Here is a 27,477-nt window from a genome sequence, read left to right on the forward strand (position 1 = left end):
ATTTCGCAAAATAAGATGAGTGACTCTTAGAAGTAGCATTTTCTGTGCTTATTATTTCCAGCATATTCATCTGTTTGGACTACACAAGTTTCCAGACATGAAGAATTAAGTTCACCATTAGCCAATAGGATATCAGACCATAATCAAAATGTGGTATAAAACAAGAAAGGAAGAAATGTCCTGATCCTTTTTAATTGTTTTTATTGTAACCGAAAGTTGAAAAAAAAGATAAGGGGTTTAGGACTTTATCTGCCTGTCAGTTTAAATCTTTGAAAACAGGATAACTCTCTGTAAACAGAACAGAATGAGACCAAATTTGCCAGGGCATTAGAAGCTGGCAAAAGAAAGATTCAGTTGGAGCTGCAGAAAAAAGTTCTAGAAAAAATTCTCCCTGTGAAGCCCTCTGGGAGAGGCAGCTGGCACCCGCTTGGAATGCTCAGCACTCCTTTCTCAGCCCCACTCCTGTCTCCCTCCTGGTCACTTGACTCAAGTGGAGCATAGGCTGCCCATCCAGTGCATACATACACACAAGCACAAAGATGTCACAGAATAGGAGAGCAGAAAGTCTTACATGCACATGCATACGTACACATGCACACACACACACAATACATTACTTCATTACACAGAGAAAATACAGATGCTTCCTATGGCCACTGCTGATAAAAGTGTTAGAAGCCACACCATGTGCTTTCTCTACCATGCTATTGTATTATAATGCATAATTCCATTGTTAAACTCCCTCTGACTAACTTTCAGTATTTTGAATCTTACAGTGAAACATTCTTTGGGGATGAAACAAGCCCAGCCGAAGATCATACCAATGAAAATGTGCTTGTATGTGTCTCCCAACTATCATTTCTTACAGCTGAAAAGCAAATGCTATGAAGAGTCACACACATTTCCCAACAAAGCTCTGGTTTCTTTTTTTCAAAAAGCCCAAACATCCAATCACGTACATTAATCTATTGAATCTTTTTCATAATCTGTTATCTCACTTTTGCCCTTTTCAAGTTTTTTGGTTCCTGTTTTAGATAACTGGATTCACAGATTTCAATTTACAATGGTTTATCGCAGAAAGCAGCCATCCATCAGCTCAGAACAGATCCAGGGCCATTTGTGGGCAGTGAGCCTATCCCGGTCAAGGCGACATGTTCTGCGGGCTTTGCAGTGTGGTCAAAATTGCTGTTCTGGGTCATCAAGGACTTCCGACTTTCCATGCTTGTCCTTCCTCTGGGTGGGGCATTGTGGTGATGGCCAATGCCAAAGCAACAGCAAGAAAAAGCAGCTTTGAATTCTTCCCGAAATTTTCCTGCCAAATCAAAGCCCAAGAGAAGCCTGAAGAAGCAGCCAGACCACCATCCCCTCAAACAGGGCATGCATAACTTAAGTCCTACAATGGCTTCTTTTCCATTCAATGTGTCTGATGAGATTTGCATAATCCGGAGGAGGCAATGAGATGGCAGCTTTTTGGCTGGCTATCTAAGATGATTTACATATTTTTGTAATTATGATTCCAATTTTGGGTTCCTGTGTGCAGAATTGCGGAAGCATGTAGCAAAATCGTCCTTTTGAACTGAGATTAAGGATTGAACATCTGTACTGTCCTAAAGCTGTTAATGAGAACAGCAGGGAAAGCACCCTTTCAGACCACCACTGGCAGCTTGAACAAAAGTTGAGCAACCTTTAATCTGCCTGGGCAGGCAATAGGAGGCACAGAAGCCAAGCCATTGTCCCCACTCCACCATCACATCCTTTATTATCAGATTGCATTTATTTTTGTATTTTTCTGAGGGAGCACAGTGTGGTCTCTGCAAATTTATCCCCACAGCAACCTAGATTGAGTTGGGCGAGGGAAAGACTATTAAATAAATCCACCCCAGGAGCTCTGTGCTTGCATAGAGATTCAAACCAGAGTCTCCTCAGTCCTAGTCCAGGGCTAGAGGACTCTTGCAGCCTCTTTTAACCTAAGGCATTCCAGGGGGTGAGGGACTGTTCTGCTGATGTGGATCTCAGGGAGATGTTTGTGAAGGCTAATTCCTTCTTTTTAGACCAAAGAGCCCAAAAAGAGATGCAAAAAAAGCTCTTGACCTTGATCATTTTTTAGGAAGTCTATGAGTAATGAAATCACTATCTCCTATATTTCAGGGCTGCATTTAAGCCAGTGTTTTAATGGCTTTCTTGAAATTTCAACATCTGGGTTGAGGCAACATTCAACCCCTTGTAGCGTAAGCCTGTTATTTACTGTAAATTATAAAAAATCAGTGACAGCTGCAACGTGCAATCACTTCAGCCGGAATGTGCAATCTATGTTCACCCTTACTTTTCATTCCATGTATTTTCTTTCTACCTGGAATTAGAGACAGACTTTTCTCCAGTTAAGACTGTAGCTTGAGGATGATTTAAATATTACAATTAGTTACAGGCAGAATAGTTTCTTGTTCTCACTACCTCCACTTTGCTCAAGGTAGAATTTTAATATTACAAGCTTTTATATTGTGCCCAGAACCTCTACAAAAGGTTCCTTGCAGCAATTTACCCTCAACTTTGGAGGAAGACAAGAATGGGAATGGAGTGAGGGGGAAGAATACATATAGTCAAACTTGCTCTTCTTGTGTGGCTGATGAACTCAGAAACAGAATGACCAAGGGTAGTTGGTAGTCTAATTTCATCTCAGTTACCATGATCCCAGGAATCATATCTATTTGCCTTACACAAATCTAGTGTGTGTGTGTGTGTGTGTGTGTGCATGCATTGTCAGGCTGGTTTTAAATATTAAAGATGTTCGGATGAGAAAACACCTCATATCAGCCAGATCTTCTATTACTATATGGTATGTTGGGTTAACATTTGTCCATTGTTTTGCTTGTGACTGCAACTAACAGAGAAAAATTTGGCGATAGATTTTGAATTCTGAACTGAAAATAAAAATCTGTTTGATACTGAAATAAAATGTATATATCGTGAACAATGTGTACTCAGATTCTAGATCTGTTTATTGGATTGCTTGAATAATGCATTTTCTCTAAATCTCTGTGCCTCCCTCTATATAACAGTAATAAAAGCATCTTTCCCTTTTAGAATACCATAAATGCAGCAAAGTAGTTTACAGAACATTAAATATATTGCATTAGTTCTTTAGCTCTATTGCTTCTTACCATAATAAAAAGGGCATAAGTAATCAACTTACCGCTAAGAAAGTTATAAATAATTGGGTTTGCTGCACTATTTGCGTATACAAGCCAGTGGGAGAAAGTAAACCAAGCATACACAGTTTCTCGATCTTCAGCATTGTTGAACATCCCAAAAACTCTTACAAAAAGAGGGAGAAAAAAACTTTAAAATTAGAAAACATATCATATTATCTTTGGTGTTGATAAACACATAAGATATTTACATGGTAGATGGGTCAAAATTCAGAATTCAGAATTCCAGATGAGTGCTGTGATGTAACTCTAGAAGCATGAAGTTATAGGGGTGTTCTCTATGGATTACACCTCTTTTACACAGCTGTCACATTGACAGCATATGCCTTGGCCCATATACACACAACTAGAACCAGTTGAATCTTAGCTGCATGAGGAACTGTGCGTGTGTCTGATTTCTCCACAGAGCTAAATGTATAGATTCTAGGCAGACGTCAACTTTTAAATATACAGAAATGGCTGCATTTATGCTGCCCACTGGCTCCTAACTGGTGCTTCTGTGAATATCTGGTGGGGGACTAGTCATTACCTTTTCTCATAATTGCAAGAATACGTCTCTCCCAAGCCAGCCTGACCTTTAAAATTATATACACAGGCCCTTTTCCATGATTCTCTTTGGTCAGAGGTATGACGTTTATCTACAAAAAGGAGGTCTTTCTCAGCAGTAGTGCAGAAATCAGTGAATGCCATTAAGAAAGGGTGTTCTGAACTGAGAATTATTTCTGCACTGACAAATTATCAGTGTTTCTGTTGCAGCCCTCTTTCATAACAGTAAGTATTATAATGTACAACTTATTGCCAGATTGTGTACCTTCGCAATGTGAACTTGGAACACTGTTTCATCAATGCATCCCATTATAAAGACACAGTTCCATTCAGTAGAAACAAGGCATTCAATATGCATACGTCTCTAACCTGCAATTTGATTTATATCTTTAGCACTGTTCAGTCTTGAATTCAGGTCACTAATCCTAATGAAAACAGTAACATTCCTGGGAAAGATTAGCATTAACTCTGCATTGGTAGCCCTAATCCTAATATGAACACTAACCTGGAAGAAGTGAAACCCACAAGCTGAGAATTCTCTTGTCTTGAATGCTGTATGCCAACATTCTTCAACTTAGTGTTCTCCAGATGTGTTGGACCTCAACTCACATCACTCCTACCCAGACTGGTGAAAGGAGATGAAAGAGATGAAGTCTGAACTATCTGAAGGACTATAAGGAAAATGATTACATTCTTTGTTGGCCTTGATGCCTGTAGAAATGCTCTACTTACGGACCTCTACTGACCAGCTCTGACCAAGGGGAATTCCATAGGCATAGCAATTATGCTGATACTTTTGGGCAGTGTGGGATTTTGTTGTTTATGTTGTCCTAAGACTTTGAAACTGGCTCCTCACTGGAACGATATGAATTTTTCCTTCTACAGCAATTCTACATTCTACTTGCCCAGACTTCTTCACCGGAGTCTATAGGCCGATGGGCCCTCTAGTGTCATTAAGTATCTCCTGCAGTCTTTTGACTGCTCCTTCCTACATAGCTTCCAATGTTACCTCTGTCAGAGTCCAACATGTTATAACACTTAGAAGCACAAGAATTTTTTTACTTTAATTTTTTTAAAACTTTAAAATCAGTCCATTAATTAAAAAGTATATGTGTGTGTATGTGGGGATGGGGAGAGAAATATTCCTTGGAATGACCTGGGAAGAAGTAATGAACACGTATGGAAAAAGATCCTATTAGCACCCATGGAAACTTTCTCCTACTCCAGTGCTTGTGGGTACACAGGGATTGATTTTCATTGTGATCATGACTGGGAAGGAAAGTTAAACATATTGGGCTCCCAATGAAAATCAGGCCCCACCAAGTTATTGTAAAATATTTACACATCCCTGACAGATGTCCAAGCTATTTATTTCTAGTATCCCTAGTCATGTAGTTACCTTTTCAAGATGTTGAGAATGCTAATGGGGAGGTAGCAGACGGCAAAAAACAAAAGAACAACCATAAGCATCCGCGCTGTTTTCCTCCTGGTTTTAATCTGTTTGATTTCAGCTGCCATCGCACTAATCCTCGAATGTGCCGGTGGCCCCAGTCCCCGGGGCTGTGCTCTTGATTGCAGAGGCTTCCATTTCTTCTGAACTACAGATGATGTTCCTGGAATCTAACAGCACATGATAATTGGAATCTTAATTATTGCAATTTGACCCAAGGGAAAATTTGCACTGATTAACCAACTGCAGTTGCAAAGCAGATCCATTTCTACACATGAGCGTAATTACACAATCCCAGAGATGTTTCAGTGTAATCATCTTTCTATGATTAAAATGGAAGATGTCCTTGGAAAATAATTTTGTTTGATTCTAAACCCATTTTGTTAGAATCAGTATGTTTCCACAATAGTTACAAAGTTTAGTACAGGGTAAAGATGTGAATGTGCCTTAGAATTAAATACCACAAATTTGGAACTTATCTCTATAGGAAGAACTATGGAGTTAGCATGGGAAGCAGCAGAAAAGATTGCTGTTCTATATGGGAGAGATAGTACAACCCTGGATTTAAAACCTTGGGTTGACAAGATATGTTTGCTCTCTGTTTATAAACTGGCTCTTGATAATTATAACGGAAAAACTAATCATTATTATTCCATGTGCTCAAGGGCTAATAATAGGTTTAAACATTGGGCTGAATCTTTAAAATAATGTTTCTGTTATTCTTTTTTTTTCTTTTTTTTCTTTTTTTTGGGGTTTTTTTTCCTTTGTTCCTTCTCTCTCTCTCTCTCTTTTATATATATATATATATATATAAACAAACAACAGCAACTTTAAAAAAATAGTGATACATTACATTTCTAAAATACTTGATGTACTGTATGAGTGGTCAAAAAAAGTAAAGAAGATAAGATTTGTGGGGGGATGCATTCTAAACAAGCCAAAAAATCTCCAGTCTGTTTTGAAGTCATATGTGTTGAAGATGTGGAAATCATTTTATGGTCATGTATTAGAAACAACAGGTTGGCAAATGTAAGAATTACTTGTTAAATAACTGATTCTCTTGATGTGCTCTAATCCCATGGGTGGGGGGAACACATAATGTTTGTTAATTAATCTAACAATCAAATACTACATGTCTGTCATCTCACGGTCACTGAGACGATTAGAACAAATCAAAGTAAATATCAAGTGTTATGTGTTTAAGTTAGGGTTAGGGTTAGCATGTTCACCACAGTTTCTACATTCAAAAAATTTTCCATGAGTGAAAGTAGTAACAACCCTTGCTTAATGCTACAGAAAAAAAGTAGATGTTACGCTATATAAATGCAGTGGAAATGTGTTTTGGAAATATTCATGTCAACTTTAAGTTATTTTTCAGTTTCTTTCCTTATCCCTTCATTCAGACATAACTTAAGTAATATGGAAACACAGAAGATGAAAAAAACATTCCTAGCAGGATGTACAACATTTCAGCTTTTTAGTTTTAACATCAAATTTGTAAACTAAGGGTGTGTTGATTGTGCAAAAGGAGGTACGCATGCAGTTATTTATTTTTGCTAGACTGCTTCATATGTTTGGATGCTGCAATATTTCCTGAAATATCGCATTGCCAAGGGTAATTTGTTATTTCATTCTATAGCACTGTACCTTTCAATCAAATACGTAATTCTTCCGAGGATGAAAAGTTTAGCTGGCGTAAGTCCTAAAGGTGGATTTTGTGGCAAAAGAACTCACCTGTTGACACCACAGCTTTTGAAATATCTGTAAGTAGGCCAACACCATAAGACACAGCGGAGCCAGATAAGTTATCAGGAAGAAACAAGTATGATACATTTTTGGAAAGAATTCAGCTGCCAAGAAAATAAAACAGCACATAAATAATATCTCGTTTGATCCACTATTACACGCTGCAAAAGCTGGTTCAGGTGAACATAAATGGGGCTTAATTTTATACAATATGGAAGAGCAAAACATTGTTCATTGTTCAGATAAAACATTTATAAAGTATTTTGGAAAATCTTTATATTCTCTTTGGCATTTAAGAGCCCATGATGGATCAGGTTATCAGAGTACAACCACTGTCTTATGATATACTGTTTTATTTTATGTGTTTTATATTATGTTTTCATATGTGGAATTGTTAAATTCTGCATACTTCCTGGAGCATGGGACAGGCAGTTTATAATCATTTTAAATAAATAAATTCAGGATGCGTTTCTTCCTTTGCACATAGGAACATATCTACCCTTTTTGTGGTGGGCTGAGGGTCAGACTACATAAAGCAGATGGGGCACAGATAAAGAAATGGAGAGGAACAGATCAGAAAGAAATTGCTGTGTGACTTCTGATGTGAGAGAAAAGAGAGTAAACATTACATTCATATCAGCTGTGTTTGATTTAATTAGAATTAAATTAGAATTAGAATTAAATCCCAGCCCGTCACTCAAAAGGTGAGTGCCTTCCTTTGTGCGAAGGGAGTTACGCATCCTGATTTAAAGCCCTTGGATGAATCTCCCCAGCTTTCTATCCATAGAACCTGTGCACTGATTTGCAGTCTCTGAACACATCATTCTGTCAGGTTCATCCGTGACTCAAACTGTGATGGAATGTCTAAAAGTGCTAGGAAAGCAAAGGAGGAAATTAGACTGTCACAAAAGAGACACCTCAGTCCGGGGAGGTGGGAAGTGTGAGAAAGAGACTCTGAGCAACTCTGCCAGAATTATGCTAGGTACATCAAGAGGGAGAACTGCTTTGAGGGGTTTTCAAGATTCTATTATATTACTCTACTAGAAATAAAGATCTTTCAGAAATCCTAGTGGTTCTTGTGTCCTAAGTGTGCCAGACTTGCATGGCTTGACTTACGACAAAAATATGATTTCTCTCTTAGTGCAGATTAGATAGAAGTTCCTATAACTACCTAGGTGTGAGGGAGAATAAGCCCTAACCATGTTGCTGGGTTAAGAGCCAGACTTGTAACTGAATATTTACCGCAAGAGAAATAGTCCTTACCCAAAGTATCTGACCCAGGGTTTCTCAGCCAGGGTTCCAAGGCACCCTAGGGCTCCACAAGAGGTCACTAGGGGTTCCCTGGGAGATCACGATTTATTTAAGAAATTATTTCAAATTCAGGCAACTTCACATCAAAGAGGTAAGTTTCATTCTTTATTTTTAGTTTAAGAACACTGTTAATGCATATATAGAGGCCTACCCATGAAACGAATATAATAATTTTGTAACTTCTGACCTATATTTGAGCCTGAATGTGCAGGGGTTCCCCGAGACCTGAGAAATATTTCAGTGGTATCTTCCAGGGTCAAAAGGTTGAGAAAGGCTGGTCTGACCAGTAGCAGCACTAAGGAACCTCATCAAGAACTTCTACCTGTCTCCCTTCTGACCGTGGGGTAGCATAGTGCAAGCCTGTGGAATGTTTAGTTTCTGATTTAACAGCTCAAACTTTTTAGGGGAAAAAGGGAATTTTAAAAAAGCTGCCAATTAATGTACAAGCTGATTATAAATCAGGATAGGTGAAGAAGACTGGCCTGTACTTTTGAAGTGGGAAGGGGGCTATTAACAGTCCATCCCAGTTTGAAAGTAATCTTAAATGACACGACCAAGGCCTTGATCTGTACAGGGTTCTGGGATAACTTGTAGCTGGTGGGGAAAGCTAATGCTAATAATACCCATACTTCAGTATCTGGATCCCCAATATGATGCCCATAGGCACCAACATGTCAGTGGACAATTCCCTCTGTGTCTGCCAGTCTGTTTTATTCTTATTTCAAGTATGCTTTTGGGTGCTGCATATATTCTAGAGATGTTCTCTGGGAAAATAGACATTGCCTTCTGGCACATGGGTATTTTGTGATGGCCAGAGCAGCCATTATCTGAAAGAGTCCCTATCGTACTCTAAGATTTTCAAGTGTGCCTACCAACCCAAGCATGTAAGGGATCCTTGCCATAATAGGAATTAAATAGCAGAGCTGAGCATATGGCTGTGAGTCTGGGCTGTGCAAGGTGAGGAAGCTCTGCCTCAAGGAAATGTCTTGAGCTCTAGTAATGATACCACTTGCCTCATCAAAATGTAGAGGTGACCAGGTTCTCTCAAAAAGCTCATTTGCATTGCCTTAAAACCTTATCAGGTAGTTTAATTGGCCAGAAAAAAAAGTTCAGCACATACTTTTCACATGCCAAAATGTCTTCTGGCATTTCCAGAAGCTCTCTGGAGCTGTCAGATGAATCCTTGAAATGAAGCAGTGCTGCTGCTTTGTTTTTAGAACCTTTATTAAACCTTTGCATATGCAACTTCTGTGACTTAATGAACTGAAATGGTCCTTTTAGCACAGGGGAGAGGACATCTTGGAGGTCCTTCAGAAATTGGACCCTGGTCTCGGTGTTCCAGACTTTCTAACAATGATGGCTAGAAGTAAGTGGAAGGAAGGAAGGGAGGGAGGGAGGGGCAGGGGCAGGGAAGGAATGGATTCTCCCTACCAATATTCTTCCTTCACTTTGGAGGACATGCAGAAGGACTAATCTTGATTTTGACATAAAGCGGTGGACAACCTTCTGAGGGCTAAGGGCACAATTAATATTGTTGACTAATGAGTGCTATAGAATGAGTGGAACCAAATGAAACAGTTGACAGGGTTTGGTTTGGTAGAGAAGTTGAAGGGCTCTGTATCTTTAAAGCAATTATTTTCATACTACAATTTTCATGCATTGTCCATGACAAAATGTCAGGAAATACCTGTTAGACTTCTGCAATAGGGACAGGGGAAGACTTAGAAGCCCTTATAACAAGGGGATCTAGGATCCCAAATTACTTATCTTGATTTCTGAGCTGCAGAAAAAGGCAGCCTGTTAGCTACCCAGGTCCAAAGCCATATAAACAGAAGCTCTTCTGAGGCAAAGTGCCAGGTGATCAATAGCTCTTCTCTTGAAGGGCAGAACATGACTGAAGTACAGTAGTGACATGGCTGATGAGATTTATACTTTAGAGATTAAAGTCAAAGAAAGGCATTCCTTAGCACTGAAGATTATATGAAGCAATTCTTTCAACTAGTGAAGTCTAATTAGTCTTCTATAGCAGACTTGGTAAACACCAGCAGCCTTTTTTCCCCCTGACACAATGAGACTTGCAAATTCCAGGCTTGGAGCCACCAGCACTCACCTCCCCAGCGTTCATCACAGACAGTGAATAAGACGGTCTTGTTAGCTAATCCTGGAAACATGCTGCTGCACTCCATAACAATTGCCTGGGGGATCATGATAAGACAGGACACAATCCAGATAACAGTGATGCTGTTCCTGGCCCGCTTGGCTGTGCTTTTGAACATCAGTGGGTGACAAATTGCATACCACCGATCCAGCGCAATGCAGCTAAGGGTTAGTACAGAAACAGAGACTGACACAGTCTACAAAGGGAAAAGAAACCCCAGACAACAATATATAGTGAGTGACAAAAGGATCACAGTCAGAGAAGGAAGTCTATAGTCTCCCACACCATGGTCACATTCAGAAAATCTTAGTGGCGAATAGCCTCTTTAAGCCTAGTCCTAGTCCTAGTCCTAGTCCTAGTCCTAGTCCTAGTCCTAGTCCTAGTCCTAGGAAAGCAGGATTCAATTGGGCTAAATGACTTTGCACTGCTAATTGGGACTTACAAGGTCCAGTAGGATTTTAAGCAGACAAAACAGTTCCCACATTCTAATACGTCATGGGACAGTTGGGCTAAAGTTTCTCTCCCTGATATGCAGGTAGTTTTTCACTGCACAAAAGAGAATCAGATGAGCAACAATCCATATGTGTGCTTCCAATATGTTGGATGTAGGGAGGAAGAAGGACTTTGCCTTAGCTTGTTAAGTGGGGGTTTCCACTATAAAATGTTACTGAAACTTTGTTCACAATGCACACTATGAAACTAGGTCACCCGTTACTTTGCAGACATGAGAGATAACTCTGTTCCTTCTGATATCTGTGAATGTATGGATGAGATTCTGCCTCCAGTGTTGACATTCCTGCTCACATCCCAGAAGTCTTCATGTGCAGCTGAACAATGGAAGGGACTCATATGCTGTTACAGTCATATATGCAGGGGGGTGTCCATGTGACTAAAGAACCTCAACTGTACGTTCTCCATTGTGTGGAGACCCTCACTCATACTCTCTCACCCACATAGTAGTATCACAGAACGGCCACTTCTACACTTTCATTTGAACACCCAAATATCAGGAGCTGACTACAGAGATTCACCAACATTAGAGGGTATTCCACTCCACACATCATCTGAGTATGTCATCTAAAATGTTTTCAGTTTTATCAGTATGGGCCATGGAACTACTCATTCATACCACAATTTTGCCCACTTTTTAAAATAAAATTATTCTGTGGATACCTGGAATCCAGGTATTGTGCAGTCTTTCTCATGTTTGTAATGACTTGAGTGTGGGAAGCTAGTATTTTAATTGCTGATAGGTTTTACTTCTTTCCAATTATTGTACCAGATTGCTTTGTGGTGAAATTTATTGACTGCTTTGCTTATTTTATATATAGTTTTGTGCTCTGGTTTCTACTTTATTTAGATGTTATAGCAAATGTATTATTACATCTGGCATAAATCTGACCATGAAAGAACTAACTCTCTCTTGTTCTAATTTTCAGAGTGACCGTTCTTCTTTTTCTCGGAAGCAGTATGTTAACAATGAACTATCCTCTGGGTTATAAGTTCTGTGGTATTGCTCCCCCAACATAGCTTGTTTTTAAATGTGCACCACAAACCTGGCAAAGAGTACCTGCAGATAAGGGATCACCTTGCAGAGGCTATTGCCAAGGAACCACGTCTCTGTGATATCCACCACTAGTGTTGCAGGAAGGCAAGTGATGGTGACCAGGACATCAGCCAGGGAGAGGTTGACTATGAAGTAATTGGTAACAGTCCTCATGTGATGATTTTTCCACACTGCAACACAAACTGATTTTGCAAAAAGTCAGCACAGGGGGAAAAGGCATTGGGAAACAGCCAACCAGATCAAAATGGTGAAAGAGGATTGGTGAGAAATTTTGAGCAAGGGCTGTCATTCATCACTGTCCTCAAATATTGACTGACCAAGCTATTTCTTCCTCCTACTTGGAAACTCAACTGATTAACATCTCTTACACAAAGAGATTGCATAATAGCCAAGGATGCCCAGAAGATTGATCAGAGTGTACATGTGTGTGTGTTGGGGGGCGGGGAGATTGAGAGAGAGAGAGAGAGAGAGAGAACTCTCCACATTTGGAAGGTTTACAAAGGCACAGTTTCATTTTGTCAGTTCAATGGAATCCCTACAATTTATAAAGGATAGAGGTAAAAGCCTTTTAATCACCATTGTCTACTCATTCTCTACAGATGAGAATTAGAAAAATAGAATTGCGAAGAACTTGAACTCATTGGATTAACCTGTTTATTTATTTATTTGGATTTATATCCCACATTTCCTATAGGAGCTCAAAATGGTGTACATAGCATCCTTCCTTCCATTTTTCTCCACCACAGCAATCCTGTGATAAATCAGGTGAAGAAAGAGAATGGCCCAGAGTCACCCAGAGAGTTTCTGTGACTAAGGGTAGACTAGAACAAGGGTTTCCCCAGTGCCAGCTGAACACTTTAGCCCTTATACCACACTAGCTTTCCTTTTGACTATGCTTTTATGCTACCCTCTCTATGGAGTCCTTGGTGCTCTCTGAGCTTGGCTGTTTGCTTGCAGATGTTTCATTACTTGACTAGGTAACATTGTCAGTGTGAGTGGGTGTGGGGTTTGCTCCCTGTTTATATGCAGTGGCTTGCCCTGCCAGTCTTGGTGGGGGAGTGGTTTTCTCCTTGGTAGTTCCTTGATTAGGGTATTGTTTTCTCCTTGATTGTTTGTCTGGTGTTAATCCCTGCTTATCTGGGTGTTGGCTGCTGGAGAGGATGTGTTCTGGTCTTTTTCATTTCCTTCTTAGTTTTTTATTATCTCTTTTGTGAATGTGGTTTATCTCTATGTGTCTATTGATGGCTAATACCCTAATACTCTAATCAAAGTACTTGCCTTGATGCCCAGGCTTATTATGGAATAAATCCTATCGCACTCAATTGAATTTACTTCTGAGCCAATCACCGCACTTCATCCATGTTGCAGGCAGTACTGTAGCTCACTGTAACACTTAGTGTTCAACCTATTTAGGATATTCTCTGATTCCATTAGCAGTATAGATGACTGCATTACCATTCCAAGAATGTCACTAGTCCAGTTTCTTGTATGATCTGCTAAGTATGAAATAATGCTTTATGTCATATTTTGTATTCTTCTTTTTGCAAAAGAAATCCAACTGTAATAGAATTTCCCAAATAAACTTTGGAGTCTCTTGTTGAAAGAGTGGAATAAATCAGAATAAATCTAACCAATCCAGAATGAACCTAATCAATCAATCAATCAATAAAAAAAAATAGAATCTTTGCAACAGTTTTTCACTGTTCACACTGAAAAGTGTGAAATGGGTGCAGTGAATTCTTTTTGCCACTATGTGTCAGTAAATACTTGGCAATGGAACTAGATCCCCAATGCCTATAGAACAGTTTTCCTACAGAGAAATACTGGCCTTCAAGCATAGATCACTTCTGATTTTCTCACAGAAGTTTCCTCCCATTTGCAGCTACAAATAAAGTAGTACAACCTTCGTTTAAGGGTGACACTAGATTGAGGCCCACGTCCTCAACAGAGAAAAATATCTGAAAAAAGGGGCACGTGTGGATACCAGGAAGATCACACAATATATGTGGCAGTGGGCATATGTGTAAAAGATGCTTTATCCCTGTTGCTTCCCTCCTGTATCATGCATAAGTGACTTGTTTGTTTCTCCACGACTGTTTGAAGATCAGAATGGCCAGACTGGGGACAGATCATCCTGCAGAAGGTCTGTCTGTGTGGCTGCTAAGAGTCAACACTGACTTGATGGCACATAATCAATCAATCAATCAATCAATCAATCAATCAATAGGAGGCAATAAACTTGTAGCAAACACCGGGCATAAAAACATTATATTTAAACTGAGTATTGTATAAGAGTGTTATGTACATCTCATCACTGTGTCATTCATGACCTTATAGGGTATCACTTGCATTTTAAGTGAAAATGAAAACTACAGCATTTCATTTTCGGTGAAGTAGCCAGTGAAGAGAAATTTCCCAGATTTTGCAAAACAAGACTGCTGTTCTTGTTTATGGTTTAGTCAGGCCAAATCTTGCCATGGGATCTGTGTCTCTTTTGTCTCAACACTAGCCAACTTTTGTCAACTTCACATTGCTTGTTTTCTATAACCCTTCATGATCCTTGCAGTGCTGCAGATGGCTCTGACTGTAATTCCTTCAGCAACATATGCAGGTTTTGGACCCGTTCAGTATGAAAATTGTAAGTCTGATCAAAATGGCACATTTCTCATCCTTTTACTGTCAATAGTTGGAGTTTCCAACATTTGTTTATATAAATCAAAAAAGCAATATGAAACCATAATTGCACAGTTGATGGCTGTGGTTAAACTAGATTAACTCTACAAAACAGTGATAGCAATCAAGGGAAAATAATGCCTGCTTGTTCTGACAGAGAACACATGCCTTGCTGGATTCTCTGCTTTGGTGCCAGTACGAGGGACCCCTTTGGATGCATTCCCACAAAGGCTGTCTTTGTAATGATGCAGATGACTCACCCAATGTCCCTGTCAACGTTTTCTGCAGTGATTTTGCCAGGACACAAAATCCGGGGGTCAGTGGGTCAAAAGTCTCCATTTGGAGGATGCTGAATTCCTGCCCATTTGCTGCAGGAAAGTTCTAGCAAGATTTCCTACATCACCATTTCCTTCTCCATTGGTAGGCAGGTAGCAAGGAGTATGGAAGGGAGGATGAGTGAAAAAAGATGAGTCATCAAAGGGAAAAAAAGAGGGGTGGAGGGAAGAGGCAGTAGCTCATATACCAGTCCTTATGTGTGACCCTTCTGTCCCTCTCTGGGAATCACTCCCTCCACCTTTAACTTTGCAAAGGGGAAAACAGGTGAGTTCTATGTGACTTCCAGGTTGTATGCGGGTGGGGATGGCTTGGTCTGAAAGCCTTGGCCAGGGTTATTCCTGTTCCACCTGTGCTGGCAGTCAGAAGAGGACAGGATGCCTGAAAATATTGCAGATTACTAGTGAGAACACAATACTTAAGCAAAGCACAAAATTCACACCACTGGATCAGAGGAACTGACCTTGGGATTTGGTTACATATACAATGCAAACATTCTCCAAGGAGAGGTGTAGAAATACAGTAAATCCAAGGTGGAGCCAGCTATAAAGCAAATAATTTTCCTGGCCTTGAGGCAAAAGGAAGCCATGAGTGGTTGCATAAAGAAGTCACCAGGTGTACATGCCATTCACCTACATACCACAAAGTGTTTGCTTCTCATGGATGCTGCTGGTGGGGGCAGATTCTGGAAGATCCTGGGTGAGCTAGAAAGGGTTCTGGGCACCTCCTGGATGAATCTGGCATTAGTGAACTGCTATGACTCTTGGAGATGCTTGAGGTCTTCTTGGCAGGGGAGTGGGAAGGATTGGAAGAGCTTTTCCTCATTGTGATTTGGGAACAAGGGACACTCTGTTATGCAGGGACTTCTGCTGTTGGAACAGATTCCTGCAGTCAGCTTTGTATCCCAGAATTACATCTTTCCACTTCAGAAGGATGATAGTTAGCTGCTCATAGTGGGTATGGTTTTGGGAGCAACTCATCTCTCCTGTTGTGGATGGTGACTTCCTTGGACAAAGCTCTTTAGAGCTTTGGCCTTGTCTTTACATTGTTGGCAAGGGTGATGGTAAGACAGTTGAACCCCTTTTCATTTATTTGTTTAATTCGTATGCTGGGTTCCACAAAATACCCAATGATCTACACCATTGCACTCAATATCTAGGTCAGAATGATGTTTCTTTTCCATGCTGTTCTGAGCTGCCTGTTGTACCTTTTCACTACTGAAAATATTGATGAGATTGGTGATCTGTGCTGTGCCCCAATTTTCCCCTTATTTTTCCAGATAAATGGATGGGAGAGAGTCTTGCATAGATGCGGGTGGGGTAGTTTGCCTCCATGGCCTGCTGCCTGCCACTGACATGGATTAGGGAACCATACAAGGGTTGCAGTGTTCTATGGGATATCTTTTGTTCTCTGGTATTGGGACCATGATGAAGCATTGGTGGGCTTTGTTGTAGTTTTCTTCTGGTGGGATGATACACTGAACTGGTTGATGATGGGATGATACACTGGATGGGATCATCTGGTGGGATGATACACTGAACTGGGTGTCATGCTCCCCATTGCAAGGCATCCATGCATCACAACGGGGAACATGCCTTTCAGGAAGAAGGAAGGGATAGCCCTAATCCTTTAAGCACTCAACCAGTAAAAGCAATCAAAGGACAAAGGAGGCACACCTTTGCCAGAACCAGAAGGGCCATCAACAGATCGGCGGAACTTCCACACATTACCCCGGGGCACGCACATGCAACGGATAAGGAAGAGGAGACAGAAGAAACCAGCGGTGATCGCCCTAATCACCCATCAGCAGACCGGTATCGCTTCCAGATCTCCCATCAGGGATCCGGATCCAACTCGAGGAACAATAGGGGGTGGAGGGGGACAAGGTCTGCCACACGGGTATATATGGGGTACCCCGCAACCACGCCCGCATTCCCGGCTTTTTGCGCGTATGCACTCTGTATTCAATAAACGGAAATCCTTAGCCCCAGTCTAAGTGAGTCCGTGCCTTATTGGGTAACGAGGCAACCGTTACACTGGGCTATATAGGAGTGTGGATTGTTTTACTTTGATTCTGTGGGAATGGATGGTACTGGATTGGATACCTCTTGCCTTGTCTACAGGTAGTCCTCAACCTGCAACCATTCGGTCAGAGACTGTTCCAAGTTACAACGGCACTGAATGAATGGTGGTTTCAACCAGTCCTCAGAGTTCCAGCTGTCCCACCACCTCCGCAGTCATGTGATCGTGATCTGGATGCTTCGCAACCTGTTCATACTTACAACTCGTTGCCAAGTACCCCGTGATCACAGGATCACCATTTGCAACCTTTCCTGCTGGATTCCCCTGAAAGTCAATGGGATAAGTCTCCCCCACCCAGTCACCATCCCCCAGCCCCCCTGTGCTCATGCCACACCGGCCACTCGCAACCCTCCGTGCACACTGAGCCTCTCGTGCACACTCAACCCTCCCCCACACCCCCATGCACCCCCCCAACTCCTTCCCCCACCCAGCAGCAGCCACTTGCCTGCCTGCGGGCCTGGGACTTGCATCTTCCTGCCAGCTTCCCCACTCACTTTGGTTGTGGGAGCCGGCAGGAAGTCGCCTCACCTGTGGGATTCGGTTAATGACAGCAACCAAGACTGCAGGGATTGCTGTTGCTAAGCGATGCAGCCACACTCTATGACTGCATTGTTTAGTGATGGAAATTCCTGTCCCAATTGGTGTCGTAAGTTGAGGACTCTCTGGATATGGTGCATGTAGTATGTGTTCTATGGAGGTTTATAGCTGAGACTTGACATCCAGATTTCTGCAGCTTGTTTATTCCTATAGACATTGCAAAAGTACAGTTCATTCCATACATGACTTCAAAATTTCCATTTATCATAGGGAATTCCTATACTAAAAGAAAAGAAAAAAACTCTGGTTTGTCTTATTTGTAGTTAAGTGTTCATCATCTTGTATGTATTTAATTGGGATTATGCTCCACTGAACAGAGGGACTTTCTTTTGACTATGTAGGCAGAACATTACAATTTTAAGGCTCAAAAGAAAAATGCAGCTTGATTGTATCCGTTTTTTAACATCTTAGAATTCAACACCTTCTCTTTCACACAAGGACTTTGTGAAATATAATTAAACACCATGCACACACAGACACACCCTTCCATCCATCCATCCACACACATCAAACCCATTTGCTCATGACACATTTCATCATATTCATACTCAAAGGACATGCAATAATCTTGAATGCTCATCCATCCTAATCGACACCCATTCACAGATAGTCCCTCAAATGTTCCCTAAACAATGATAACTGGACTTTTTTGAAAGCAACAAGAAGAAGAACTGGCTGCATAGGGGCCCTGTTTGGGCCATGGAGAATGATGACAAGAGGATTAGAGTAACAATATCCCCATGAAATTACCTGTACTTCATCCAATTTGGATTTTCGAAAACCTCCATTGGCTGTGGTGGAGGCTTCTGGAAATCCTTGCTGGGGTAAGGAAAAAGAGGAGAAAAGTGATTGGGTAGACCAGATGGGGGCGGTCTCATGAGAAGCATCCAGCCAGTAGATTGGAAAGTCCTCCCTGCCACTCTTTCCAAGCAAGATAGGAGATTAAATTTCCTGACTGAAACCATGGAAAATCAATTACTGTACCAACCCAGCTGAAGTGGGAGAGACCAGATATTATAGGCTTCATAACGAGAGAATGGTACCAATTTATTTTTAAAAAGTTGACTGCTTCACTGCATTCTCAGAGCCCAGCAGTACACTGGCAGTTCTGTTTCAAAGCAGCATTATATCGGCTGTAAATCAAGCTGGATTATATCTTTTCTTTTTTCTTCTCAGAATTGCAAGCTGTTCATGCCATGTTTAAAGGCAAGATGAACAGTCAGTGACAGTTACAAAGAAGAGAGTGGGAGAGAATTAAAATTTCTGGCAAGCTGAGTTATCCACATAAATTAGGATACCAGTTGAAACAGCTGCAAGATGCCAAATATGGAATATTGTATTTGGCTTTAATGGTCTTTAATGGACGTTGGCTTTAATGGCTTTAATGGACAGCGCAGACTAAATGGTTCCCGTAAAGAATTAGAAGCCATCGTTTGATGAGAAATCAGTAAGATACGTTTGCGGCTGCTATAAAAAGCCATTTCTGAAATGCTTGGATCTGTATTTCAAGCCAGTCCAAAGAATCTGAAGAATGTGACATTTGCCCTTATTGATTTTAAAAGGCCAGTAGATAATACTTGGTTACCTATTATTTAATATGGGTCATACATTTCCATACAGAGATGTGAACATTCCTCATAACAATATGCATCTTATCTAAAAGGATTATTGACAGAATTTTATAGATTCTCTGGGCAATCTGCATCTTCTCCAAGAAACGTGCTGTTACCTCCAGGGCTGTCACCATCAAAACCACTACTAACCAGTTGAATAACATAGGGAAGCTTCATAGTAGGACGCATTTGCTTTCTGTTTCTCCACAACCCAGATGAACATTTTCCCACATACAGAAGGAGTTCATCTAATCAGTGGGAATGGTTGCGCAATGGGGAAAAGAAGGCTGACTTGCAGGTCAGGTTAATCCTAGATATGCCCCTTCCTGAAGGTTATGTATAATTACTGGAAAGGAAAATGTCATCAAGATATACGCAGCCCACGGATCTAGTGGAGCATATGTTTGCTGAGCAGGAAGAATGCACCTGCTATCTTAATGGATAGACTGTTTGTACGTTCTCCATGAGAAGACACACAGGAATGGTGAAGACACACAGTGGAGATTAGCTGCTCTTGGAATACATTATATGTTTATATTGTTAGTCACCTAGAGCCTATGGGAATGGGAGGCATACAAGCAATGCAGATAAGCATATAAACAAACCATATTCATCTCTCTCTCTCTCTCACACACACACACACAGAATTAGTGGTTAGAATACACTGAGAATGAACACATATACTCCCAAAAGGAAGCTGAATGGAAATTGCGCAATAGTCATACTTTCTCAGCTACATCTGACCTCACACTGTTTAGAAGTAACACAACTGAATGGGGCATGTTCATCAGATCAAGTGTTATTCAGAAGCCTGTACGCTGCATCCAACTGTAGTGCATCTGACAGATTCTCCAACCTAAATTGAATGTCTTTAATGGGATAACTTTACAAATCTAGCAGAATACCTAGATCTGAATGAAATGGAGAGAATTGTTATGTTTCTAATAACCATCAAGCAATTCATTCCTTTTTATGTTTTGGAATTTCATGAAATTGAATACCTAAGAACCTGTAAATATTTATGTACAGAAATTATTATTATTATTATTATTATTAATAATATCTGAAGGACAGCGAAGAAGATGCACTGAAGCTAGTACGCCATGAAAGCTTACTGAATACCAAAGAGTCCAAAGTGGCCTATAAGAAAGACCAAATTAAGAATAGAAAAGAGGCAAAGTATTATATGACCAATACATAAAACAACTAGCAGGCAAAGCAGGTAACAAGACCTGGCAATGGCTAAGCAGGAAAGCTGAAGAAAGAGACAGAGGGGCTAATTCTGGCTGCCCAAGACCAAGCCTTACCCCTTATTTTGGGCATGATAAACTCTATACAGATTGAACATTTATAGAGATAGGACCTCAGAAAAGAGACATAGAGTGGGCATGGAACACAGAATGGAAAGAATGAAAATAATTCAGATTGGTATTCCATCAGTGACAGAGAACTGGTCACAAATAATCTCACCAGCATTGAAATATCTGAGAGTTTCATCTACAGCTGAAAACAAGCCTGAGTTAAAATCCAGAGTTTATATTTTTTACAATAAGAGATCAACCATGTTTTGTTTCTGTTCCAGTAGCTCTTGGCTGGGGGAAATCTTTGGTCCAACCTGAATCAGGGTCAGCATTTGAAAGAGCTTAATTTGATTGTCCATAGTATAGTTTTCATTTAAGTAAGACAGTAACCAAGTGCTCTGAACCTCCCCCACACCCCACTTGCTTTTTCCTGTAACTTGTCTAATGAAAAGTTCTTCAGAACTTGAAAGCCTGCACATTGTTTTATGGCCATAAATGGGCCTAATAAATACATTGACCTAATAAGTGAGTTGGAATGTAACTGGAATTGTCTTCCTGACTCAGAGTGAAATGACTTTTAGAGAAAAACGAAGGTTTAAATTTTAAAAAATGGAAACATTAAAAATAACAGCTTACTTTTTTTGTCTTTTTCAGAAATATTGCCCTCTCCAATTTTTCCTATTTTTTTCTTTTGAAGCCTTTGTATCACTATCTTTCTTCAGGAGTTTTGACAAATGTAGGACCCACTACAAAACGCTAAAGTTTCTTTAACCTCGCCTGCAACAAGGGCACTGCTGCTTCTGCCCTTTAGGCTTCTTGCTCTCTCTTCTTCTCCCTCTCTCAGTCCTCCTCAATAGCCTATTTTGTTCAAGACAGTGGAGAGGGAGGTAGTAGAGGGGGTAGATAAAGCAAAAGCTGTCTTCAGGGCAGATTTATAAGCAGTGCATTGGAGATACAGGGTTCTATAGGGAAGGAGAAGGTGGCGAGAGGGCAATGGAATGTTCTCAAGAAGGTGGCAATGGCTTTGCTCCATGGTTTCACCCAGGAATATAATGAGCTTGGCATCCTTGGTGTCTCATGTGCTCTGATGCCCTAGCTCTTCTTATTGATTCCCTCAGATCTTTCTTCTGCACCCAGCAACCTGCTCCTTTTATTAAATGCTCATCAACTCTGTTCCATACAACATAGTGGAAAATTAATGCTTTATACATGGAGAACATCAGTGAATGTTTTGGGAAGGGGGAATATGTTTATCTAGTTATTCTACAGTGGAACTCCTGTTTCCTAGTGGGCATCTGTTGGTTGGTCCTTGTTTTCCCACACCTCCCTGGCTGCCTTTAGTGAACAGTTTCCCACATAACAGCCATTTTTTGAATACCTACAACTTCCATGACAGCCATTTAATAGTGATGCCCCAAGCCTCTCTGAATTCCAAGTATGTTCCCAATCCCAGAAAGATTGCCAGCCTCTGGTTTAAAGAATTTGGGAATATTTAAATTAACAATTTCACATTGAACTGTAGTGTATTTCTTTTCCTAAGTATTGGAGGTTTCTTGTTGCTCTGCATGTTCTATCTCCAAGTAGTAACCAGGAGCTTGACTGAAGCCTGTTCTGCCTTATTCTGAAAAGAAGCTCCCACTTCTTTGCCATATTGGGAGACAGAAGTCAAAAGGTAGGATCTCTTTGGGACCCCAGCAGTCCCCTGGCTTTCTCCCTCATCAAGCATGCAGTTGTGGAAACATGTGAGTTATGATATCATCATGTTTTTGAATTCTCATCCTTCCCACTCCCACTCCTATGATACTCAGTAATGCAGCAGAGCCTCCAAATCTGATTGATCATAATCAAGCCTGGAAACTTTTCAACTAACCCTTTTATAGCAGGGATTTTTTTTACAAAACAGATGATTCCCATATTCAGGTCTGGGGAATTTGCCTCCCATCACTATAACTGTTGAAATTCTGCCTGATGTCTGTCTTTGCATTCCATTCTTAGGGTCCAAAGTATGCATGACTTTAAACACATAGCATATAATTCTGCCTGTTGCATTTTTAGATAAGACTGAGACCTTCAACTCAGAACACAGAACATGGGGAGGAAAGCTTATTTACTTTCCCTAGCTGTAATTCTCCATCTAATTTCTCCATGACAGCAGCTAAAAGGAAAGTGGTGTCATCTGAATGCATACACAGCCAAGCATTGCTGATGCCAAAAAGGGTTGGATCTGGTTACTTTTTAGATAGGAGATCACTAGGAACTCTCAGCACTGTAGGACAGACTAGAAATTGAAAAAGGCATCCCAGATGAGGAACTGTCAAACCACTTATCCATAGTTGCCAAGGGAATCATATGAATATATCCACAATGTCACTGGAAATGGAGCTTGACCCAAGGGTGACTTTATTTTTACTGCATTGTAAAGCCTGCAGATTTCCAAGTTTAAGTTCTGCCAAACCACTACTATTTTTTCCAAAACCCTCCAACGCTTCCTGCCCTATCACTCTTCCCCTGTGTTATTGGACTTTCGAATCCTAATTACTCACATCCAGCATGCTAAATGGGAACTGAAATTCAATTATACAGGTATCTGGAGGCCTACAAGTTCTTTATATTGCCTTGACAAAAGAGGGCTAAGAAGAAGCTAACTGCAGAGACCTTGGGAGATGTGAGCAGGAACTCCAGAGCTGCCTCGATTCTGTTTAGGAGAATTTGAGAAACTGGACCCGCATCATAGGCCATCTCTGCTTTGATTTATTGCTACATACCTAATATAAATTGGGAAGATGTAAGGCTAGTGGGTTGTAAAAAAACCATTTGGATGATATATTAAAGAACACATTAGGATTCAGGTAAATGAGAGCAGATTAGAAAGTGAAAATATTGCTACATGGTTAAATGCAGAAGAAAGGGCGAGGGTAGATGGAGCTTCAATTATGCTCTAATGTTCTGGGGACAGCAAATACTAATCTACACCAGCAAAATCTGTCTTGTGATTTAAAACCAGGACCAAATTGTTCATCTGACTAAATCACATCCCAGCAGCCATTCAGTAACTCAGATCACTGCTAGAGAAGGGGTAGGAAGTGGACAACTAACACATCTGAATAGATTGTGGAATAAACCTTAGATTTATTTAGGTAGCTTTAAAGCAAGACTATGTAATTGAGAACTGAGCATAGTTTGTAATCCATTCACGGGCAGATGAGAGGCTTTGGCTTGCTTTGCAAAGCCTTCTACACCACCATTTATTGGCCAAAGGGAAAAGAAGTTGCAAAATGTTGTGGCTTCCCTCCAGCATCCATTACAAGGCTCCAGGCTCCTTTATGAGCACTAGGCCCCATGTAGGGAAACCATGCACTTCATTTGAACGATATTCTGCTACTCCTGAGAAGAGGCTTAGCAAGCTGAGCCTGGTGGAGAGAGGTGTAGAGGAGTCTGACTCAGCCCTTCAAGGGTCACAGTGGTGGGGCTGGCTGCTGACCAGTGAGCTGCTCTTTTAGCAACTACTGGAACTAAAGTCTCTCAGCCTTAGGAAGCTCATCCTCAGTTTCCTTTACGTGCCACGAAAAATAGGAACAATTGTGGTTCTCTTTACTTGTTGAGTAGAAGAGAAGTTTATTGGGGAAATCAACAGAACAGATTGTGATTGGAATTAGGATCAGTTCATGACACGCACAGACATACAGAATGTTTCCTGTTGGATTGTGGCATACTTGTATCTAGTATTGGGTTAGTATACGGGAGTTTGATAGCTGCATATGGCATTGCTCTGTCCTTGGGAGCCTGAGATCATATGCAAAAGGTACACACACCAGATAAACTAGAGTGCCATTTCAAGACCTGTTAAGAATCGCCTTTTGACTCTTGACTTAACAGGCTCTGCCTTTGGACTCAAGAAACACCACCAGTAATGGAAGCGGTTTGCAACTGGCATGAGAATTACAGCATGAAACCTTATCCTGCCATGAGCCTTCAATGGGATTTGCAGGAGGGAAGAGCACACCATAAGAATGACAAACGTGAAAGAGATGGGGGGTGGGGGGCGGGGAAGGTGTAATAGCTGCCAAATTATTCCTCGGTCATTCACTGCGAGTCTTGTCTTAAGAAGTTGCATTTTGGAAGTAACCTCCCCTGTTCACTTCAGTGTTTGGGGCTGATCAAAACACTGAAGTCACTGCCACGATTGTGGTAATCACTGCCAGTTTGGATGGGGATTATAGAAATTCTGGAGGAAAGGCCTAGAAAACATGCTAGTTATGATGGTAAAAAATTGAATTGTCAGGTTGTCAAACAGTGTATCTCAGAATAGCAGGGCAAAGAATTGGGAGATGTCTTATTTTTACTCTGTCTATGTAATCAATACAAGAATATGAACAACAGCATTAAGAATATAATGGGAAATTTAACTATGCTGCATAAGAGTTTTATTCTTTGTCTCTTCACCAAAATAAGAATGAGAACAAAGACAAAACAAATCAACCGAAAATACATATCAACAACCCATTGCTCAAATCAGGTCTATGTTTTTCCTTCCATATTTGTGAAAAGTCTTTTAATAAAACTCTGTTTTTCCCAATATTACAGTTTTTGGTGTTGTAACAGAGTCCAAATATTGCAGATTTAGCCAAGGAACTCCTAAGAGTCCTGTCGATTTCAGTACAAAATATGGCAATGATAGGACAAGCCTGGACGACACTAAATCTGGGGATCCAGCCCTGGGAAGATACTCTGTTGGGCTGTCTTCTCCCCAGACCGATGCAAATAATCTCACTCATTTAGTCCCATTCCCCATGTCTTTGGAAGGGACACTCCATTGTGGACCTGCTACTGCCATAACGTGTCCCTTCTCCTGCTCAGTGTGAAGCCTGTGGAGAACAGAGGAAAGACAGTGTAGTGGGCAGTGCATAGTTTGGATTTGCATTTTAAATGGTCCTAGCAGGCTATAAACTGGGTGTTTCTTGTCCTACAAATAGCGATGGTAATTCAAAAACAGACACTTCCTTTTTGTGTGCTTTTTTTGAAGCACTTGTAACATCCGTATAAAATCTATTCATCCAAGAAAGCCTTTTGCCAACTGTCTTTCAAAAGTACTTTCTTTGCTCCACCAGATAATCCACAATGGATGGTTCATGTGTAGATCCAATTTTTATTCTAAATTACTGCATAGAATTATTGTTATAATAAGCTATTTTTCTTCCCACTCCTCGAGCTATACTCCTTGGTTTAGGTTATTTTGCCCCAAGTGAACCTCCCATTTTATGTGCAGTATCACTGAACTACCTCTGGTGTCGGCATTTTTTCCTCCATGCCTGCATTCCTCAGAGTCTATGCCTTCTCAACTTATTCCCAATATTCCCCCTTAATTTTCTCCATCTTTTGTTTTCTTTTCTGGTCAAGGTCAAAGGAACACTGCAGGCTGTGTTTGTTTTAACTCTCAGATATTCCCTGTTTCAAGTAGGGTATAAAGTTAATCAAGGATTTCTGTTTCCCAGTTGTTTAATAAAAGGAGCCATAAAATGGCTCCCTCTTGGTCTAAAAGAAAAAACCTGGGGAGAACTGAAATGAAGAAAGCTTGAAATAATTAAGAATGTTTTTTTGTGCAAAGAGCTGAGACCTCCATTCAGTTCTGGTTACAAACAACAAATTCATGGCTCAGAATGTGCAAGTCAAGATGTTTGTCTTTTGAACCAGTCTCCAATCTTGAGATTCCAGTAAAAATAATGTACATTCCACAAGGCTGAAATCTGCTCACCCACTTTCTGTTTTATATCTAAAAGGAAGTATATTGGAGCATGAATGGGGTTTTAGTGATTCTCAGTGTTGACAATCATAAGGCTATACTCTCATTCAAAATTCCATTCACAATTCTGACAGCATGAATGAGCCACAAGTAGAAACAGCCATTCACAACCGTACTGATATGAATGGAGTTGCAAGAGAAGCCTGCCAGACAGAGTTCCTCTAATGCAGAACTGAATGAAACTTGAAGAGTTTGGCACCCTTGCTTAGCAGACAGCAGCAAGAGTAACAGTAATCACAATAATTATACTAATACTCAGATGCCTTTGGGTAGAAGAGATTACTTTTTACCTTCAGTATATGTTATGCATATACTTAAAAGAGCTATTAATATTAATCAGTCATTTCCACATAATGTACTGTGCTGAAGATCAAAATATTCCTTCCTTGTTACTGAGTTTCTATAAGATCTGGATGTATAAACATACTTTCTAATGCTCCGTTGCAAAGCACATGGACAGCACAATCCCCTATGGAATATAGTCATAGACTTAATGGACCTTACTACCTCATGGCCGCCTTAACTTGAAAACTGCCCTTAGAGCCACCAGTAGACATGTTTATGAACATAGTGCAAAATTCATTTAAGTCTTATTGCAACAGAGTAACATGACTGCCCACCTGAGATGTCTCTGTGAGAAAGCACAGGTATTTCTCACATCAACAGCCTCTGAATAAATGAAAATAAAGATGCTATACTCTATGGATCTTCAATTACTGAAAAACAGAAATGGTGTTTCTAATTCCCAGGGCTGCACCACTGATGTTTGATAAATATATAACTTGCATCAAGAGACAACTAGACAAAATGGTACTCACCAAGGATGTTTCCTACGAGAGCCACAAGAAATACAATAATATAGCCAATGATTAGTACCCATTCGTATTCCTTAGGATGCAAATATTCCTTCCAGAGATATCGCAGAAATTCTTCCTCATCATAGTCTGTGAGGGGCTTTCCAAAGGGTTCCTGAGTTCCATTCACTGTCATGTTAGAAGACCAGTTTCTGCAAAAAAAAAAGCCATCTTCCACTTGAGTCACAGACATAATTCTTCTGCTCTGGGTCTGAATTTGGTCTTTCAGTGGTTTAGCCT

General features: G+C 40.5%; 1 protein-coding gene across 1 annotated transcript; it reads right to left on the bottom strand.

The window, feature by feature from the left end:
- Positions 1-1,030: 1,030 nt before the first annotated feature.
- Positions 1,031-27,430, bottom strand: HCRTR2 (hypocretin receptor 2). Its single transcript, XM_063313810.1, has 7 exons — positions 27,202-27,430; positions 11,988-12,166; positions 10,370-10,613; positions 6,937-7,052; positions 5,152-5,372; positions 3,191-3,312; positions 1,031-1,312 (listed from the first exon to the last, which is right to left on the bottom strand). Exons 1-7 carry the CDS (start codon positions 27,428-27,430, stop codon positions 1,092-1,094), a joined length of 1,332 nt encoding a protein of 443 aa, XP_063169880.1. The 3' UTR covers positions 1,031-1,091.
- Positions 27,431-27,477: the final 47 nt, after the last annotated feature.

This window comes from Candoia aspera, chromosome 1 (assembly GCF_035149785.1).
Source record: "Candoia aspera isolate rCanAsp1 chromosome 1, rCanAsp1.hap2, whole genome shotgun sequence".
Classification (NCBI taxonomy): domain Eukaryota; kingdom Metazoa; phylum Chordata; class Lepidosauria; order Squamata; family Boidae; genus Candoia; species Candoia aspera.

Bases quoted from the DNA above. Each gene is read 5' to 3' on its own strand.
- HCRTR2 (XM_063313810.1), bottom strand. From the start codon at position 27,430: ATGTCTGTGACTCAAGTGGAAGATGGCTTTTTTTTTTGCAGAAACTGG. The intron at 10,614-11,987 runs GTACTCTTTGCC...TTCCCTTTGTAG, and splicing joins AGGTGATCCCTTATCTGCAG to ACTGTGTCAGTCTCTGTTTC. The intron at 7,053-10,369 runs GTGAGTGCTGGT...TTTTCTTGGCAG, and splicing joins CTGTGATGAACGCTGGGGAG to CTGAATTCTTTCCAAAAATG.